General features: G+C 49.1%; 1 protein-coding gene across 2 annotated transcripts in view; it reads right to left on the bottom strand.

Annotated features, from left to right (window-relative positions):
* APEH (acylaminoacyl-peptide hydrolase) overlaps window positions 1-23,795 on the bottom strand; it is a 67,889-nt gene that overhangs the window by 12,545 nt on the left and 31,549 nt on the right. For both annotated transcript variants that reach the window (XM_063941439.1, XM_063941440.1), the window contains exons 7-9: window positions 16,368-16,505; window positions 16,192-16,283; window positions 16,073-16,113 (exon numbers count right to left, since the gene is read on the bottom strand). In XM_063941439.1, the coding sequence (XP_063797509.1) occupies window positions 16,073-16,113; window positions 16,192-16,283; window positions 16,368-16,505 (271 nt within the window). The remainder of the gene's footprint in view (window positions 1-16,072; window positions 16,114-16,191; window positions 16,284-16,367; window positions 16,506-23,795) is intronic.

Raw genomic sequence — 23,795 nt, 5'->3', positions numbered from 1 at the left:
CCATATTACACACAGCTACCGGGTCACCGGATAATACAGACACCGGGTGCTCAGATTACATCACACACACAGCGCAATAACGTAAGGGAGAGGCGGAGTCTCCGTACATACCGCCATATTACACACAGCTACCGGGTCACCGGATAATACAGACACCGTGAGCTCAGATTACATCACACACACAGCGTAATAACGTAAGGGAGGGGAGGAGTCTCCGTACATACCTCCATATTACACACAGATACCGGGTCACCGGATAATACAGACACCGTGAGCTCAGATTACATCACACACACAGCGTAATAATGTAAGGGAGGGGAGGAGTCTCCGTACATACCTCCATATTACACACAGCTACCGGGTCACCGGATAATACAGACACCGGGCGCTCAGATTACATCACACACTCACAGCGTAATAACGTAAGGGAGGGGAGGAGTCTCCGTACATACCGCCATATTACACACAGCTACCGGGTCACCGGATAATACAGACACCGGGCGCTCAGATTACATCACACACACAGCGTAATAACGTAAGGGAGAGGAGGAGTCAACGTACATACCGCCATATTACACACAGCTACCGGGTCACCGGATAATACAGACACCGGGCGCTCAGATTACATCACACACACAGCGTAATAACGTAAGGGAGGGGAGGAGTCTCCGTACATACCGCCATATTACACACAGCTACCGGGTCACCGGATAATACAGACACCGGGCGCTCATATTACATCACACACACAGCGTAATAATGTAAGGGAGAGGAGGAGTCACCGTACATACCGCCATATTACACACAGCTACCGGGTCACCGGATAATACAGACACCGGGCGCTCAGATTACATCACACACAGCGTAATAATGTAAGGGAGGGGAGGAGTCTCCGTACATACCGCCATATTACACACAGCTACCGGGTCACCGGATAATACAGACACCGGGCGCTCAGATTACATCACACACACAGCGTAATAATGTAAGGGAGGGGAGGAGTCTCCGTACATACCGCCATATTACACACAGCTACCGGGTCACCGGATAATACAGACACCGGGCGCTCAGATTACATCACACACACAGCGTAATAATGTAAGGGAGAGGAGGAGTCTCCGTACATACCGCCATATTACACACAGCTACCGGGTCACCGGATAATACAGACACCGGGCGCTCAGATTACATCACACACACAGCGTAATAACGTAAGGGAGAGGAGGAGTCACCGTACATACCGCCATATTACACACAGCTACCGGGTCACCGGATAATACAGACACCGTGCGCTCAGATTACATCACACACACAGCGTAATAACGTAAGGGAGGGGAGGAGTCTCCGTACATACCGCCATATTACACACAGCTACCGGGTCACCGGATAATACAGACACCGGGCGCTCAGATTACATCACACACACAGCGTAATAACGTAAGGGAGAGGAGGAGTCACCGTACATACCGCCATATTACACACAGCTACCGGGTCACCGGATAATACAGACACCGTGCGCTCAGATTACATCACACACACAGCGTAATAACGTAAGGGAGAGGAGGAGCCTCCGTACATACCGCCATATTACACACAGCTACCGGGTCACCGGATAATACAGACACCGGGCGCTCAGATTACATCACACACACAGCGTAATAATGTAAGGGAGAGGAGGAGTCTCCGTACATACCGCCATATTACACACAGCTACCGGGTCACCGGATAATACAGACACCAGGCGCTCAGATTACATCACATACAGCGTAATAACGTAAGGGAGGGGAGGAGTCTCCGTACATACCGCCATATTACACACAGCTACCGGGTCACCGGATAATACAGACACCGGCCGCTCAGATTACATCACACACACAGCGTAATAATGTAAGGGAGAGGAGGAGTCTCCGTACATACCGCCATATTACACACAGCTACCGGGTCACCGGATAATACAGACACCGGGCGCTCAGATTACATCACACACACAGCGTAATAACGTAAGGGAGAGGAGGAGTCTCCGTACATACCGCCATATTACACACAGCTACCGGGTCACCGGATAATACAGACACCAGGCGCTCAGATTACATCACACACAGCGTAATAACGTAAGGGAGGGGAGGAGTCTCCGTACATACCGCCATATTACACACAGCTACCGGGTCACCGGATAATACAGACACCGGGCGCTCAGATTACATCACACACACAGCGTAATAATGTAAGGGAGAGGAGGAGTTTCCGTACATACCGCCATATTACACACAGCTACCGGGTCACCGGATAATACAGACACCGGGCGCTCAGATTACATCACACACACAGCGTAATAATGTAAGGGAGAGGAGGAGCCTTTGTACATACCGCCATATTACACACAGCTACCGGGTCACCGGATAATACAGACACCGGGCGCTCATATTACATCACACACACAGCGTAATAATGTAAGGGAGGGGAGGAGTCTCCGTACATACCGCCATATTACACACAGCTACCGGGTCACCGGATAATACAGACACCGGGCGCTCAGATTACATCACACACACAGCGTAATAATGTAAGGGAGAGGAGGAGTCTCCGTACATACCACCATATTACACACAGCTACCGGGTCACCGGATAATACAGACACCGGGCGCTCAGATTACATCACACACACACACAGCGTAATAACGTAAGGGAGAGGAGGAGCCTCCGTACATACCGCCATATTACACACAGCTACCGGGTCACCGGATAATACAGACACCGGGCGCTCAGATTACATCACACACACAGCGTAATAATGTAAGGGAGAGGAGGAGTCTCCATATATACCGCCATATTACACACAGCTACCGGGTCACCGGATAATACAGACACCGGGCGCTCAGATTACATCACACACACACACAGCGTAATAATGTAAGGGAGAAGAGGAGTCACCGTACATACCGCCATATTACACACAGCTACCTGGTCACCGGATAATACAGACACCGGGCGCTCAGATTACATCACACACACAGCGTAATAATGTAAGGGAGAGGAGGAGTCTCCGTACATACCGCCATATCACACACAGCTACCGGGTCACCGGATAATACAGACACCGGGCGCTCAGATTACATCACACACACACAGCGTAATAACGTAAGGGAGAGGAGGAGTCTCCGTACATACCGCCATATTACACACAGCTACCGGGTCACCGGATAATACAGACACCGGGCGCTCAGATTACATCACACACACAGCGTAATAACGTAAGGGAGAGGAGGAGTCTCCGTACATACCGCCATATTACACACAGCTACCGGGTCACCGGATAATACAGACACCGTGAGCTCAGATTACATCACACACACAGCGTAATAATGTAAGGGAGGGGAGGAGTCTCTGTACATACCGCCATATTACACACAGCTACCGGGTCACCGGATAATAAAGACACCGGGCGCTCAGATTACATAACACACACAGCGTAATAACGTAAGGGAGAGGAGGAGTCTCCGTACATACCGCCATATTACACACAGCTACCGGGTCACCGGATAATACAGACACCAGGCGCTCAGATTACATCACACATAGCGTAATAACGTAAGGGAGAGGAGGAGTCTCCGTACATACCGCCATATTACACACAGCTACCGGGTCACCGGATAATACAGACACCAGGCGCTCAGATTACATCACACACAGCGTAATAACGTAAGGGAGGGGAGGAGTCAACGTACATACCGCCATATTACACACAGCTACCGGGTCACCGGATAATACAGACACCGGGCGCTCAGATTACATCACACACAGCGTAATAACGTAAGGGAGGGGAGGAGTCTCCGTACATACCGCCATATTACACACAGCTACCGGGTCACCGGATAATACAGACACCGGGCGCTCAGATTACATCACACACACAGCGTAATAACGTAAGGGAGAGGAGGAGTCAACGTACATACCGCCATATTACACACAGCTACCGGGTCACCGGATAATACAGACACCGGGCGCTCATATTACATCACACACACAGCGTAATAATGTAAGGGAGAGGAGGAGTCACCGTACATACCGCCATATTACACACAGCTACCGGGTCACCGGATAATACAGACACCGTGAGCTCAGATTACATCACACACACAGCGTAATAATGTAAGGGAGGGGAGGAGTCTCCGTACATACCGCCATATTACACACAGCTACCGGGTCACCGGATAATACAGACACTGGGCGCTCAGATTACATCACACACACAGCGTAATAATGTAAGGGAGAGGAGGAGTCTCCGTACATACCGCCATATTACACACAGCTACCGGGTCACCGGATAATACAGACACCGGGCGCTCAGATTACATCACACACACAGCGTAATAACGTAAGAGAGAGGAGGAGCCTCCGTACATACCGCCATATTACACACAGCTACCGGGTCACCGGATAATACACACACCGGGCGCTCAGATTACATCACACACACACAGCGTAATAATGTAAGGGAGGGGAGGAGTCTCCGTACATACCGCCATATTACACACAGCTACCGGGTCACCGGATAATACAGACACCGTGCGCTCAGATTACATCACACACACAGCGTAATAACGTAAGGGAGAGGAGGAGCCTCCGTACATACCGCCATATTACACACAGCTACCGGGTCACCGGATAATACAGACACCGGGCGCTCAGATTACATCACACACACAGCGCAATAATGTAAGGGAGAGGAGGAGTCTCCGTACATACCGCCATATTACACACAGCTACCGGGTCACCGGATAATACAGACACCAGGCGCTCAGATTACATCACACACAGCGTAATAACGTAAGGGAGGGGAGGAGTCTCCGTACATACCGCCATATTACACACAGCTACCGGGTCACCGGATAATACAGACACCGGCCGCTCAGATTACATCACACACACAGCGTAATAATGTAAGGGAGAGGAGGAGTCTCCGTACATACCGCCACATTACACACAGCTACCGGGTCACCGGATAATACAGACACCGGGCGATCAGATTACATCACACACACAGCGTAATAATGTAAGGGAGAGGAGGAGTCTCCGTACATACCGCCATATCACACACAGCTACCGGGTCACCGGATAATACAGACACCGGGCGATCAGATTACATCACACACACAGCGTAATAACGTAAGGGAGAGGAGGAGCCTTTGTACATACCGCCATATTACACACAGCTACCGGGTCACCGGATAATACAGACACCGGGCGCTCAGATTACATCACACACACAGCGTAATAACGTAAGGGAGGGGAGGAGTCTCCGTACATACCGCCATATTACACACAGCTACCGGGTCACCGGATAATACAGACACCAGGCGCTCAGATTACATCACACACAGCGTAATAACGTAAGGGAGGGGAGGAGTCTCCGTACATACCGCCATATTACACACAGCTACCGGGTCACCGGATAATACAGACACCGGCCGCTCAGATTACATCACACACACAGCGTAATAATGTAAGGGAGAGGAGGAGTCTCCGTACATACCGCCATATTACACACAGCTACCGGGTCACCGGATAATACAGACACCGGGCGCTCAGATTACATCACACACACAGCGTAATAACGTAAGGGAGAGGAGGAGTCTCCGTACATACCGCCATATTACACACAGCTACCGGGTCACCGGATAATACAGACACCGGGCGCTCAGATTACATCACACACACAGCGTAATAATGTAAGGGAGAGGAGGAGTCTCCGTACATACCGCCATATTACACACAGCTACCGGGTCACCGGATAATACAGACACCGGGCGCTCAGATTACATCACACACACACAGCGTAATAATGTAAGGGAGAGGAGGAGTCTCCGTACATACCGCCATATTACACACAGCTACCGGGTCACCGGATAATACAGACAACGGGCGCTCAGATTAAATCACACACACAGCGTAATAATGTAAGGGAGAGGAGGAGCCTTTGTACATACCGCCATATTACACACAGCTACCGGGTCACCGGATAATACAGACACCGGGCGCTCAGATTACATCACACACACACAGCGTAATAATGTAAGGGAGAGGAGGAGTCTCCGTACATACCGCCATATTACACACAGCTACCGGGTCACCGGATAATACAGACACCGGGCGCTCAGATTACATCACACACACACACAGCGTAATAATGTAAGGGAGAGGAGGAGTCTCCGTACATACCGCCATATTACACACAGCTACCGGGTCACCGGATAATACACACACCGGGCGCTCAGATTACATCACACACACAGCGTAATAATGTAAGGGAGGGGAGGAGTCTCCGTACATACCACATACCGCCATATTACACACAGCTACCGGGTCACCGGATAATACAGACACCGGGCGCTCAGATTACATCACACACACACAGCGTAATAATGTAAGGGAGAGGAGGAGTCTCCGTACATACCGCCATATTACACACAGCTACCGGGTCACCAGATAATACAGACACCGGGCGCTCAGATTACATCACACACACACAGCGTAATAACGTAAGGGAGGGGAGGAGTCACCGTACATACCGCCATATTACACACAGCTACCGGGTCACTGGATAATACAGGCACCGGGCGCTCAGATTACATCACACACACAGCGTAATAACGTAAGGGAGAGGAGGAGTCTCAGTACATACCGCCATATTACACACAGCTACCGGGTCACCGGATAATACAGACACGGGGCGCTCAGATTACATCACACACACACAGCGTAATAACGTAAGGGAGAGGAGGAGTCACCGTACATACCGCCATATTACACACAGCTACCGGGTCACCGGATAATACAGACACCGGGCGCTCAGATTACATCACACACACACAGCGTAATAACGTAAGGGAGAGGAGGAGTCACCGTACATACCGCCATATTACACACAGCTACCGGGTCACCGGATAATACAGACACCGGGCGCTCAGATTACATCACACACACACAGCGTAATAACGTAAGGGAGAGGAGGAGTCTCCGTACATACCGCCATATTACACACAGCTACCGGGTCACCGGATAATACAGACACCGTGAGCTCAGATTACATCACACACACAGCGTAATAATGTAAGGGAGAGGAGGAGTCTCCGTACATACCGCCATATTACACACAGCTACCGGGTCACCGGATAATACAGACACCGGGCGCTCAGATTACATCACACACACAGCGTAATAACGTAAGAGAGAGGAGGAGTCTCCGTACATACCGCCATATTACACACAGCTACCGGGTCACCAGATAATACAGACACCGGGCGCTCAGATTACATCACACACACAGCGTAATAATGTAAGGGAGAGGAGGAGCCTCCGTACATACCGCCATATCACACACAGCTACCGGGTCACCGGATAATACAGACACCGGGCGCTCAGATTACATCACACACACACAGCGTAATAATGTAAGGGAGGGGAGGAGTCTCCGTACATACCGCCATATTACACACAGCTACCGGGTCACCGGATAATACAGACACCGGGCGCTCAGATTACATCACACACACACAGCGTAATAACGTAAGGGAGAGGAGGAGTCATCGTACATACCGCCATATCACACACAGCTACCGGGTCACCGGATAATACAGACATCGGGCGCTCAGATTACATCACACACACAGCGTAATAACGTAAGGGAGAGGAGGAGTCTCCGTACATACCGCCATATTACACACAGCTACCGGGTCACCGGATAATACACACACCGGGCGCTCAGATTACATCACACACACACAGCGTAATAATGTAAGGGAGAGGAGGAGCCTCCGTACATACCGCCATATTACACACAGCTACCGGGTCCCCGGATAATACAGACACCGGGCGCTCAGATTACATCACACACACACAGCGTAATAATGTAAGGGAGAGGAGGAGTCTCCGTACATACCGCCATATTACACACAGCTACCGGGTCCCCGGATAATACAGACACCGGGCGCTCAGATTACATCACACACACACACAGCGTAATAATGTAAGGGAGAGGAGGAGTCTCCGTACATACCGCCATATTACACACAGCTACCGGATAATACAGACACCGGGCGCTCAGATTACATCACACACACAGCGTAATAATGTAAAGGAGAGGAGGAGTCTCCGTACATACCGCCATATTACACACAGCTACCGGGTCACCGGATAATACAGACACCGGGCGCTCAGATTACATCACACACACACAGCGTAATAATGTAAGGGAGAGGAGGAGTCTCCATACATACCGCCATATTACACACAGCTACCGGGTCACCGGATAATACAGACACCGGGCGCTCAGATTACATCACACACACACAGTGTAATAACGTAAGGGAGAGGAGGAGTCATCGTACATACCGCCATATCACACACAGCTACCGGGTCACCGGATAATACAGACACCGGGCGCTCAGATTACATCACACACACAGCGTAATAACGTAAGGGAGAGGAGGAGCCTTTGTACATACCGCCATATTACACACAGCTACCGGGTCACCGGATAATACAGACACCGGGCGTTCAGATTACATCACACACAGCGTAATAACGTAAGGGAGAGGAGGAGTCTCCGTACATACCGCCATATTACACACAGCTACCGGGTCACCGGATAATACAGACACCGGGCGCTCAGATTACATCACACACACACACAGCGTAATAACGTAAGGGAGGGGAGGAGCCTCCGTACATACCGCCATATTACACACAGCTACCGGGTCACCGGATAATACAGACACCGGGCGTTCAGATTACATCACACACAGCGTAATAATGTAAGGGAGAGGAGGAGTCTCCGTACATACCGCCATATTACACACAGCTACCGGGTCACCAGATAATACAGACACTGGGCGCTCAGATTACATCACACACACAGCGTAATAATGTAAGGGAGAGGAGGAGTCTCCGTACATACCGCCATATTACACACAGCTACCGGGTCACCGGATAATACAGACACCGGGCGCTCAGATTACATCACACACACACAGCGTAATAATGTAAGGGAGAGGAGGAGTCTCCGTACATACCGCCATATTACACACAGCTACCGGGTCACCGGATAATACAGACACCGGGCGCTCAGATTACATCACACACACACAGCGTAATAACGTAAGGGAGAGGAGGAGTCTCCGTACATACCGCCATATTACACACAGCTACCGGGTCACCGGATAATACAGACACTGGGCGCTCAGATTACATCACACACAGCGTAATAACGTAAGGGAGAGGAGGAGTCTCCGTACATACCGCCATATTACACACAGCTACCGGGTCACCGGATAATACAGACACTGGGCGCTCAGATTACATCACACACAGCGTAATAATGTAAGGGAGAGGAGGAGTCTCCGTACATACCGCCATATTACACACAGCTACCGGGTCACCGGATAATACAGACACCGGGCGCTCAGATTACATCACACACACAGCGCAATAACGTAAGGGAGAGGCGGAGTCTCCGTACATACCGCCATATTACACACAGCTACCGGGTCACCGGATGCTCAGATTACATCACACACACACAGCGTAATAATGTAAGGGAAGGGAGGAGTCTCCGTACATACCGCCATATTACACACAGCTACCGGGTCACCGGATAATACAGACACTGGGCGCTCAGATTACATCATACACACAGCGTAATAACGTAAGGGAGAGGAGGAGTCTCCGTACATACCGCCATATTACACACAGCTACCGGGTCACCGGATAATACAGACACCGGGCGCTCAGATTACATCACACACAGCGTAATCACGTAAGGGAGAGGAGGAGTCTCCGTACATACCGCCATATTACACACAGCTACCGGGTCACCGGATAATACAGACACCGGGCGCTCAGATTACATCACACACACAGCGTAATAATGTAAGGGAGGGGAGGAGTCACCGTACATACCGCCATATCGCACACAGCTACCGGGTCACCGGATAATACAGACACCGGACGCTCAGATTACATCACACACACAGCATAATAACGTAAGGGAGAGGAGGAGTCTCCGTACATACCGCCATATTACACACAGCTACCGGGTCACCGGATAATACAGACACCGGGCGCTCAGATTACATCACACACACAGCGTAATAATGTAAGGGAGAGGAGGAGTCTCCGTACATACCACCATATTACACACAGCTACCGGGTCACCGGATAATACAGACACCGGGCGCTCAGATTACATCACACACACAGCGTAATAATGTAAGGGAGAGGAGGAGTCTCCGTACATACCGCCATATTACACACAGCTACCGGGTCCCCGGATAATACAGACACCGGGCGCTCCGATTACATCACACACAGCGTAATAACGTAAGGGAGAGGAGGAGTCTCCGTACATACCGCCATATTACACACAGCTACCGGGTCACCGGATAATACAGACACCGGGCGCTCAGATTACATCACACACACACAGCGTAATAATGTAAGGGAGAGGAGGAGTCTCCGTACATACCGCCATATTACACACAGCTACCGGGTCCCCGGATAATACAGACACCGGGCGCTCAGATTACATCACACACACACAGCGTAATAATGTAAGGGAGAGGAGGAGTCTCCGTACATACCGCCATATTACACACAGCTACCGGATAATACAGACACCGGGCGCTCAGATTACATCACACACACAGCGTAATAATGTAAAGGAGAGGAGGAGTCTCCGTACATACCGCCATATTACACACAGCTACCGGGTCACCGGATAATACAGACACCGGGCGCTCAGATTACATCACACACACACAGCGTAATAATGTAAGGGAGAGGAGGAGTCTCCATACATACCGCCATATTACACACAGCTACCGGGTCACCGGATAATACAGACACCGGGCGCTCAGATTACATCACACACACACAGCGTAATAACGTAAGGGAGAGGAGGAGTCATCGTACATACCGCCATATCACACACAGCTACCGGGTCACCGGATAATACAGACACCGGGCGCTCAGATTACATCACACACACAGCGTAATAACGTAAGGGAGGGGAGGAGTCTCCGTACATACCGCCATATTACACACAGCTACCGGGTCACCGGATAATACAGACACCGGGCGCTCAGATTACATCACACACACAGCGTAATAACGTAAGGGAGAGGAGGAGCCTTTGTACATACCGCCATATTACACACAGCTACCGGGTCACCGGATAATACAGACACCGGGCGTTCAGATTACATCACACACAGCGTAATAACGTAAGGGAGAGGAGGAGTCTCCGTACATACCGCCATATTACACACAGCTACCGGGTCACCGGATAATACAGACACCGGGCGCTCAGATTACATCACACACACACACAGCGTAATAACGTAAGGGAGGGGAGGAGCCTCCGTACATACCGCCATATTACACACAGCTACCGGGTCACCGGATAATACAGACACCGGGCGCTCAGATTACATCACACACACAGCGTAATAATGTAAGGGAGAGGAGGAGTCTCCGTACATACCGCCATATTACACACAGCTACCGGGTCACCGGATAATACAGACACCGGGCGCTCAGATTACATCACACACACAGCGTAATAATGTAAGGGAGAGGAGGAGTCTCCGTACATACCACCATATTACACACAGCTACCGGGTCACCGGATAATACAGACACCGGGCGCTCAGATTACATCACACACACAGCGTAATAATGTAAGGGAGAGGAGGAGTCTCCGTACATACCGCCATATTACACACAGCTACCGGGTCACCGGATAATACAGACACCGGGCGCTCAGATTACATCACACACACAGCCTAATAATGTAAGGGAGGGGTCTCCGTACATACCGCCATATTACACACAGCTACCGGGTCCCCGGATAATACAGACACCGGGCGCTCAGATTACATCACACACACACAGCGTAATAATGTAAGGGAGAGGAGGAGTCTCCGTACATACCGCCATATTACACACAGCTACCGGGTCACCGGATAATACAGACACCGGGCGCTCAGATTACATCACACACACAGCGTAATAACGTAAGAGAGAGGAGGAGTCTCCGTACATACCGCCATATTACACACAGCTACCGGGTCACCAGATAATACAGACACCGGGCGCTCAGATTACATCACACACACAGCGTAATAATGTAAGGGAGAGGAGGAGCCTCCGTACATACCGCCATATCACACACAGCTACCGGGTCACCGGATAATACAGACACCGGGCGCTCAGATTACATCACACACACACAGCGTAATAATGTAAGGGAGGGGAGGAGTCTCCGTACATACCGCCATATTACACACAGCTACCGGGTCACCGGATAATACAGACACCGGGCGCTCAGATTACATCACACACACACAGCGTAATAACGTAAGGGAGAGGAGGAGTCATCGTACATACCGCCATATCACACACAGCTACCGGGTCACCGGATAATACAGACATCGGGCGCTCAGATTACATCACACACACAGCGTAATAACGTAAGGGAGAGGAGGAGTCTCCGTACATACCGCCATATTACACACAGCTACCGGGTCACCGGATAATACACACACCGGGCGCTCAGATTACATCACACACACACAGCGTAATAATGTAAGGGAGAGGAGGAGCCTCCGTACATACCGCCATATTACACACAGCTACCGGGTCCCCGGATAATACAGACACCGGGCGCTCAGATTACATCACACACACACAGCGTAATAATGTAAGGGAGAGGAGGAGTCTCCGTACATACCGCCATATTACACACAGCTACCGGATAATACAGACACCGGGCGCTCAGATTACATCACACACACAGCGTAATAATGTAAGGGAGAGGAGGAGTCTCCGTACATACCGCCATATTACACACAGCTACCGGGTCACCGGATAATACAGACACCGGGCGCTCAGATTACATCACACACACAGCGTAATAATGTAAGGGAGAGGAGGAGTCTCCGTACATACCGCCATATTACACACAGCTACCGGGTCACCGGATAATACAGACACCGGGCGCTCAGATTACATCACACACACACAGCGTAATAACGTAAGGGAGGGGAGGAGTCTCCGTACATACCGCCATATTACACACAGCTACCTGGTCACCGGATAATACAGACACCGGGCGCTCAGATTACATCACACACAGCGTAATAATGTAAGGGAGAGGAGGAGTCTCCGTACATACCGCCATATTACACACAGCTACCGGGTCACCGGATAATACAGACACCGGGCGCTCAGATTACATCACACACACAGCGTAATATTGTAAGGGAGAGGAGGAGTCTCCGTACATACCGCCATATTACACACAGCTACCGGGTCACCGGATAATACAGACACCGGGCGCTCAGATTACATCACACACACAGCGCAATAACGTAAGGGAGAGGCGGAGTCTCCGTACATACCGCCATATTACACACAGCTACCGGGTCCCCGGATAATACAGACACCGGGCGCTCAGATTACATCACACACACACAGCGTAATAATGTAAGGGAGAGGAGGAGTCTCCGTACATACCGCCATATTACACACAGCTACCGGATAATACAGACACCGGGCGCTCAGATTACATCACACACACAGCGTAATAATGTAAAGGAGAGGAGGAGTCTCCGTACATACCGCCATATTACACACAGCTACCGGGTCACCGGATAATACAGACACCGGGCGCTCAGATTACATCACACACACACAGCGTAATAATGTAAGGGAGAGGAGGAGTCTCCATACATACCGCCATATTACACACAGCTACCGGGTCACCGGATAATACAGACACCGGGCGCTCAGATTACATCACACACACACACACAGCGTAATAACGTAAGGGAGAGGAGGAGTCATCGTACATACCGCCATATCACACACAGCTACCGGGTCACCGGATAATACAGACACCGGGCGCTCAGATTACATCACACACACAGCGTAATAACGTAAGGGAGGGGAGGAGTCTCCGTACATACCGCCATATTACACACAGCTACCGGGTCACCGGATAATACAGACACCGGGCGCTCAGATTACATCACACACACACAGTGTAATAACGTAAGGGAGAGGAGGAGTCATCGTACATACCGCCATATCACACACAGCTACCGGGTCACCGGATAATACAGACACCGGGCGCTCAGATTACATCACACACACAGCGTAATAACGTAAGGGAGAGGAGGAGCCTTTGTACATACCGCCATATTACACACAGCTACCGGGTCACCGGATAATACAGACACCGGGCGTTCAGATTACATCACACACAGCGTAATAACGTAAGGGAGAGGAGTCTCCGTACATACCGCCATATTACACACAGCTACCGGGTCACCGGATAATACAGACACCGGGCGCTCAGATTACATCACACACACACACAGCGTAATAACGTAAGGGAGGGGAGGAGCCTCCGTACATACCGCCATATTACACACAGCTACCGGGTCACCGGATAATACAGACACCGGGCGCTCAGATTACATCACACACACAGCGTAATAATGTAAGGGAGAGGAGGAGTCTCCGTACATACCGCCATATTACACACAGCTACCGGGTCACCGGATAATACAGACACCGGGCGCTCAGATTACATCACACACACAGCGTAATAATGTAAGGGAGAGGAGGAGTCTCCGTACATACCGCCATATTACACACAGCTACCGGGTCACCGGATAATACAGACACCGGGCGCTCAGATTACATCACACACACACAGCGTAATAACGTAAGGGAGGGGAGGAGTCTCCGTACATACCGCCATATTACACACAGCTACCTGGTCACCGGATAATACAGACACCGGGCGCTCAGATTACATCACACACAGCGTAATAATGTAAGGGAGAGGAGGAGTCTCCGTACATACCGCCATATTACACACAGCTACCGGGTCACCGGATAATACAGACACCGGGCGCTCAGATTACATCACACACACAGCGTAATATTGTAAGGGAGAGGAGGAGTCTCCGTACATACCGCCATATTACACACAGCTACCGGGTCACCGGATAATACAGACACCGGGCGCTCAGATTACATCACACACACAGCGCAATAACGTAAGGGAGAGGCGGAGTCTCCGTACATACCGCCATATTACACACAGCTACCGGGTCACCGGATGCTCAGATTACATCACACACACACAGCGTAATAATGTAAGGGAAGGGAGGAGTCTCCGTACATACCGCCATATTACACACAGCTACCGGGTCACCGGATAATACAGACACCGGGCGCTCAGATTACATCACACACACACAGCGTAATAACGTAAGGGAGGGGAGGAGTCTCCGTACATACCGCCATATTACACACAGCTACCGGGTCACCGGATAATACAGACACCGGGCGCTCAGATTACATCACACACAGCGTAATAATGTAAGGGAGAGGAGGAGTCTCCGTACATACCGCCATATTACACACAGCTACCGGGTCACCGGATAATACAGACACCGGGCGCTCAGATTACATCACACACACAGCCTAATAATGTAAGGGAGGGGTCTCCGTACATACCGCCATATTACACACAGCTACCGGGTCCCCGGATAATACAGACACCGGGCGCTCCGATTACATCACACACAGCGTAATAACGTAAGGGAGAGGAGGAGTCTCCGTACATACCGCCATATTACACACAGCTACCGGGTCACCGGATAATACAGACACCGGGCGCTCAGATTACATCACACACACAGCGTAATAATGTAAGGGAGAGGAGGAGTCTCCGTACATACCGCCATATTACACACAGCTACCGGGTCCCCGGATAATACAGACACCGGGCGCTCAGATTACATCACACACAGCGTAATCACGTAAGAGAGAGGAGGAGCCTCCGTATATACCGCCATATTACACACCGCTACCGGGTCACCGGATAATACAGACACCGGGCGCTCAGATTACATCACACACAGCGTAATAATGTAAGGGAGAGGAGGAGTCTTAGTACATACAGGGAGAATGGAACACGACTGTCACAGATCTGACTCACCACATTTCCCTCCAGTCAGGTCCACAAAGAACATGGCGGACCTGGAGCAGGAAGCAGAGGGCGTTAGCATAACACCGGCTCCTGCGCTTTGTTATCAGAAAGCGCAGAGCGACATTTACCTTCTGTTAGTGCAATGCTTCAGGCCGACGCGAAATGGACTGTGCCACCATCCCACAAACACCACCCCTGTATCATCCGGGGACCAGAACGCCTGCCAGGAGAGGAGAGAGGTAATGAGCGATTGTAGCGGGAGGTAATGGGGGGGGGGGGGGGGGGGGGCTGAGGGCACACTTACCTGTCCAGGAGACACGTGCTCCGGAATTCCCTCCAGGACCGAAATGTTACCGCTCTCAATATCCAGCACACACAGCGCCGGGATGCTCTTCTTCACCAGCCCCTCCCCCCAATCTTCATGCAGCACAAACTGATCCCCCTGCAAAACACAGAACAGCAGCTGGTGCAATGCCCTCATCACCAGGGACAGGGTAGAGAATAACAGGAGACACACCTGGTGCAATGCCCACATCGCCGGGGACAGGACATAGAATAGCAAGAGACACACCTGGTGCAATGCCCTCATCACCAGGGACAGGGTAGAGAATAACAGGAAACACACCTGGTGCAATGCTCTCATCACCAGGGACAGGATAGAGAATAGCAGGAGACACACACCGGGTGCAATGCCCTCATCACCAGGGACAGGATAGAGAATAGCAGGAGACACACCCGGTGCAATGCCCTCATCACCAGGGACAGGATAGAAAATAGCAGGACACACACACCTGGTGCAATGCCCACAAAACCGGGGACAGGACATAGAATAGCAGGAGACACACACCTGGTGCAATGCCCTCATCACCAGGGACAGGATAGAGAATAGCAGGAGACACACCTGGTGCAATGCATTCATGACTTGGGAAGATGTAGACTAATTATAAGGGTGTGTATTTTAGAGCATTACAGTGCATAAAAAAAGAAGAAGAAAAAAAAAAGAAAAAAAGGAGAACAGGCCGAGTCTCCCATATACGGAGTACTCGGGACCAGAGGTATTTGGGATTGCAGATGTTTCCGTAGTTTGGAATATTTGCTGCTAAGGAAAGATCTTTCGGATGGGACCGAAGTGTAACCACAGAATGCATCCATGCATCACACCCACACACACCTTATACACACAGAATACATCCATGCGTCACACCCACACTATACACACAGAATGCATCCATGCGTCACACCCACAGACCATACACACACACAGAATGTATCCATGCGTCACACCCACACACACCTTATACACACAGAATGCATCCATGCGTCACACCCACACACACCTTATACACACAGAATGCATCCATGCGTCACACCCACACCCACCTTATACACACAGAATGCATCCATGCGTCACACCCACAGACCATACACACACAGAATGCATCCATGCGTCACACCCACATCCACCTTATACACACAGAATGCATCCATGCGTCACACCCACACACACACACACCTTATACACAGAATGCATCCATGCGTCACACCCACCTTATACACACAGAATGCATCCATGCGTCACACCCACACACGCCTTATACACACAGAATGCATCCATGCGTCACACCCACACACACCATACACACACAGAATGCATCCATGCGTCACACCCACACACCATATACTCACAGAATGCATCCATGCGTCACACACACACACCTTATACACACAGAATGCATCCATGCGTCACACCCACACACGCCTTATACACACAGAATGCATCCATGCGTCACACCCACACACCATACACACAAAAATGCATCCATGCGTCTCACACACACACCTTATACACAGAATGCATCCATGCGTCACACCCACCTTATACACACAGAATGCATCCATGCGTCACACCCACCTTATACACACAGAATGCATCCATGCATCACACCCACACACGCCTTATACACACAGAATGCATCCATGCGTCACACCCACACACACAGAATGCATCCATGCGTCACACCCACACACACCATATACTCACAGAATGCATCCATGCGTTACACACACACACCTTATACACACAGAATGCATCCATGCGTCACACCCACACACGCCTTATACACACAGAATGCATCCATGCGTCACACCCACACACCATACACACACATAATGTATCCATGCGTCACACCCACACACCTTATACACACAGAATGCATCCATGCGTCACACCCACCCACCTTATACACACAGAATGCATCCATGCGTCACACCCACACCCACCTTATACACACAGAATGCATCCATGCGTCACACCCACACACCATACACACAGAATGCATCCAAGCATCTCACACACACACCTTATACACAGAATGCATCCATGCGTCACACCCACCTTATACACACAGAATGCATCCATGCGTCACACCCACACACGCCTTATACACACAGAATGCATCCATGCGTCACACCCACACACACAGAATGCATCCATGCGTCACACACACACACACACCTTATACACACAGAATGCATCCATGCGTCACACCCACCTTATACACACAGAATGCATCCATGCGTCACACCCACACACGCCTTATACACACATAATGCATCCATGCGTCACACCCACACACCATACACACACAGAATGCATCCATGCGTCACACCCACACACCATACACACACAGAATGCATCCATGCGTCACACCCACACACCATACACACACACACAGAATGCATCCATGCGTCACACCCACACCATACACACACAGAATGCATCCATGCGTCACACCCACACACCATACACACACAGAATGCATCCATGCGTCACACCCACACACCATATACTCACAGAATGCATCCATGCGTCACACCCACACACCTTATACACACAGAATGCATCCATGCGTCACACCCACACACCATATACACACAGAATGCATCCATGCGTCACACCCACACACCATATACACACAGAATGCATCCATGCGTCACACACACCATATACACACAGAATGCATCCATGCGTCACACCCACACACCTTATACACACAGAATGCATCCATGCATCACACCCACACACCATATACACACACAGAATGCATCCATGCGTCACACCCACACACCTTATACACACAGAATGCATCCATGCGTCACACCCACACACCATACACACACAGAATGCATCTATGAGTCACACCCACACACCATATACATACACACACACACACACACACACACACACACACACACACAGAATGCATCCATAGAAACATAGAATGTGACGGCAGATAAGAACTCTTGGCCCATCTAGTCTGCTCCTTTTTTTATCCTTTAGGTAATCTCAACCCTTTTTGAACCTTAATTCTTTGTAAGGATATTCATATGCCTATCCCAAGCATGTTTACATTGCTCTACAATCTTACTCTCTACCACCTCTGATGGGAGACTATTCCACTTATCCACTACCCTTTCTGTGAAATAATTTTTCCTTAAAATTTCCCCTGAACCTCCCCCCCTCCAGTCTCAGTGTATGCCCTCCTGTCCTATTGCTTCTCTTCATTTGGAGAATGTTTCCCTCCTGAACTTTGTTAAAACCTTTGGTATATTTGAAAGTTTCTATCATGTCCCCCCTTTCCCTTCTCTCCTCCAAACTACACGTTAAGATCTTTTAGTCTTTCCGGGTAAGTTTTGTGATGTAGGCCATGCACCATTTTAGTTGGTAAGAAAACAACTAACTGTTAAATAGCGCCCCACAATTATATTTATGTGTATACACAAAAATATCAGTAATGATCATAGAATTGTCCTGGAAGACTGCGCATCCGTAAACACTATGTGTGGTAGTGATAAATTAGAGAAAAGAAAAGAAAAAAATACGAAAGCGCTAAATTGCAGGAGATAAATGAAACGATGAGAGCCAACAAATAAGAATTAATACAAATTTATTAATAATAAAATGAAAAATAATAAAATAAAAACTGCTTATAAAACCTAGAAAGAATGGATTAAAAAACACCTCTAAATGCTCCGTTTCTAAACATCAGATGAGCATAAGTTCATATTTATAATGGATGAAGAAGATGTCCATAATTTATATAACACTGGTGAATGCTGGGCAAGTAGCCGGCAATGAAAATACAGATGCAGTCCCGGAGTGTAGCAAGCTACGTTTGTTAAAGTGTAACAGCTGGCAAATAAATAAAGGGCTGTGATTCCAGAGTTATATTTGTTTCAAATCACCTGGTTCAAGGTGACTGTTTTACCTCTCATGTGGGCTGGCGATGGGCAGAGCGTCCTCGGCCTGATGTCCTGCAGTGCCCACTTGCGCTATGCAGCGCGATGGAGATGAAGATGATCACCCGAGTGTTCAGGATGATGCCAGCGTTGTGTTGTAAAGCCGCAGCCAGCGGTAATTGAGGAGCTTGAGAACACTCACACCGGAGCAATGCAGATGGTGTGTTTGTGATAACACCGGAGTAGAGGTGAGCTGGAGGCGGAATCCTAACGCGTTTCGTCACGCTCCACGTGACTTTGACAAAGTCACGTGGAGCGTGACGAAACGCGTTAGGACTCCATTATAAATATGAACTTATGCTCATCTGATGTTTAGAAACGGAGCATTTAGAGGTGTTTTTTAATCCATTCTTTCTAGGTTTTATTTTTTTCGTTTCTTTTCTCGGGTGATCATCTTCATCTCCATCGCGCTGCATAGCGCAAGTGGGCACTGCAGGACATCAGGCCGAGGACGCTCTGCCCATCGCCAGCCCACATGAGAGGTAAAACAGTCACCTTGAACCAGGTGATTTGAAACAAATATAACTCTGGAATCACAGCCCTTTATTTATTTGCCAGCTGTTACACTTTCACTAACGTAGCTTGCTACACTCCGGGACTGCATCTATATTTTCATTGCCGGCTACTTGCCCAGCATTCACCAGTGTTATATAAATTATGGACATCTTCTTAATCCATTATAAATATGAACTTATGCTCATCTGATGTTTAGAAACGGAGCATTTAGAGGTGTTTTTTAATCCATTCTTTCTAGGTTTTATAAGCAGTTTTTATTTTATTATTATTTTTCATTTTATTATTAATAAATTTGTATTAATTCTTATTTGTTGGCTCTCATCGTTTCATTTATCTCCTGGAATTCAGCGCTTCCGTATTTTTTTCTTTTCTTTTCACCATTTTAGTTGCCCTTCTTTGTACACTTTCTAATGTATTTATATCCTTCTGGAGATATGGGGGTATATGCAATTCCGGGCGAATTGCGGCATTTTTTCGCCCGTTTTTAAATTCGACACAATTCGACCGTCGAATTCCGGCCGGCGGGTGCCGGTATTCGACATATTCAATAAAAAACGGATTTGACAGTCCCGCTGTCGAAAAACGGACCAATTGACGGATAAGTGCGTCCTGGATTTGACTTTTCGGACGGCACAAAAATCGTTAAAAAACCCGAAAATAAATTACGTGGGGTCCCCCCTCCTAAGCATAACCAGCCTCGGGCTCTTTGAGCCGGTCCTGGTTGTAAAAATACGGGGGGGAAATGGACAGGGGATCCCCCGTATTTTTAGAACCAGCACCGGCTCTGCGTCCGGTCCTGGTGCAAAAAATACGGGGGACAAAAAGCGTAGGGGTCCCCCGTATTTTTTGAACCAGCACCGGGCTCCACTAGCTGGGGAGATAATGCCACAGCCGGGGACACTTTTATACCGGTCCCTGCGGCCGTGGCATTAAATACCCAAATAGTCACCCCTGGCCGGGGTACCCTGGAGGAGTGGGGACCCCTTAAATCAAGGGGTCCCCCCTCCAGCCACCCAAGGGCCAGGGGTGAAGCCAGAGGCTGTCCCCCCCCCCCATCCAAGGGGGGCTGATAGCCATGTGTAAAAATGAAAGAATATTGTTTTTAGCAGAAGAACTACAAGTCCCAGCAAACCTCCCCCGGCAAGCTGGTACTTGGAGAACCATAAGTACCAACATGCGGGGGGGAAACGGGCCCGCTGGTACCTGTAGTTCTTCTGCAAAAAAAATACCCAAATAAAAACAGGACACACACACCGTGAAAGTAAAACTTTATTACATACATGCCGACACACAAACTTATCCATGTTGACACGCAGACTCTGTCCACACGTCTCCAAGTAGAATCCGGGGTACCTGAAAATAAAATTATACTCACCTAAATCCAGTGTCCTGTTATTATCTGTAATCCACGTACTTGGCAAAAAAACAAACCGCATTTACCCGATCCACATGGACTGAAAGGGTCCCATGTTTACACATGGGACCCCTTTCCCCGAATGCTGAGACCCCCCGTGACTCCTGTCACAGAGGGTCCCTTCAGCCAATCAGGGAGCGCCACGTCGTGGCACTCTCCTGATTAGCTATGCGCGTCTGAGCTGGTAGACAGCGCATCGCACAGCCCCTCCATTATATTCAATGGTGGGAACTTTGCGGTCAGCGGTGAGGTAACACTGTTATTGTTACTTATATTCTACGCCAGTAGCAGCCATTACAACAGGCTACCGCTTCTTGTTTCAGCCGACTATATCATCCTACAATTTGTCTCCTCTTGTTAGGGGACTGTCAATGCTTATTATTGCAGCAACTATGGTCAGGATCAATAACATTGACCCTGACCAGGTCACGTGTAACTCCCCACGGTGTGTTCATACCACGCGTAAATTTAGGCGTGGTTTTTTTTTTTGGTGAATCCTGGTATTTATGTGTACTTGTTCATGTCCTAGTCTTGGTTTGTGGCAACATTTTTTTAACTATAATTAATAAAAGTTATATTTTATGTAATATCTTTCAATGAGTGCCGCCAAAAAATTAGTCTTTTTTTTCTTCTTTTTTGGTACACTATTGCTTACTCTCAGAGGTGCACCTCCACATGAGTTATTGTTATAGTACCCTTCAGTGAAGGACGTAATTTCAAACTACTGTGGTTTTTCCAATTCATTCAGCGGTATATTATATCTCACCACCAGTGCTCAAGTTTCCCCCATCCCTTTCCTCCCCCCATATTAATAAATAGATATGCTATTAGCACACAAAAAACATGTTTTCAAATTTTTTTTAGATTCCGCCAGCAAAGTGAGGCGGAATGAAATGGACGAATTTACTGTCGAAAAGTACTGTTGTTGAATCGACATTTTTCAATTGAACATACTTTTGTCGAAAAGCCGCATTTTTACCATTGCAGACATGTCGAATTTGTGAACTGTCGAATTTGAAAAAGTAGAATCTGAAAAGTCCGTTTTTTGTCGAAAAGTACTGTATTGCATTGACGAATTTATTTTTTTGTCGAAAATGCCCCGTTTTTCGACATTTTCGGCAATTCGACCGCAATTGCATATACTCCATGGTCTCCAGAACTGGACACAGTATTCCAGATGAGGCCGCACCAATGACCTATACAGTGGCATTATTACTTCTCTTTTCCTGCTACTGATTCCTCTCCCTATGCAACCAAGCATCTGACTTGCCTTCCTCATTGCTTTGTTACATTGCTTTCCTGCCTTTATGTCACCTGAAATAGTGACTCCTAAATCCCTTTCCTCCTCAGTAGTTTCCATTATAGTACCCTTGATACAGGTTGAGTCTCCCTTATCCAAAATGCTTGGGACCAGAGGTATGTTGGATATGGGATTTTTCCGTATTTTGGAATAATTGCATACCATAATGAGATATCATGGTGATGGGACCTAAATCTAAGCAC

This window comes from Pseudophryne corroboree, chromosome 9 (genome assembly GCF_028390025.1).
Source record: "Pseudophryne corroboree isolate aPseCor3 chromosome 9, aPseCor3.hap2, whole genome shotgun sequence".
Classification (NCBI taxonomy): Eukaryota; Metazoa; Chordata; class Amphibia; order Anura; family Myobatrachidae; genus Pseudophryne; species Pseudophryne corroboree.
This window is presented reverse-complemented; position numbering and strand designations above follow the sequence as displayed.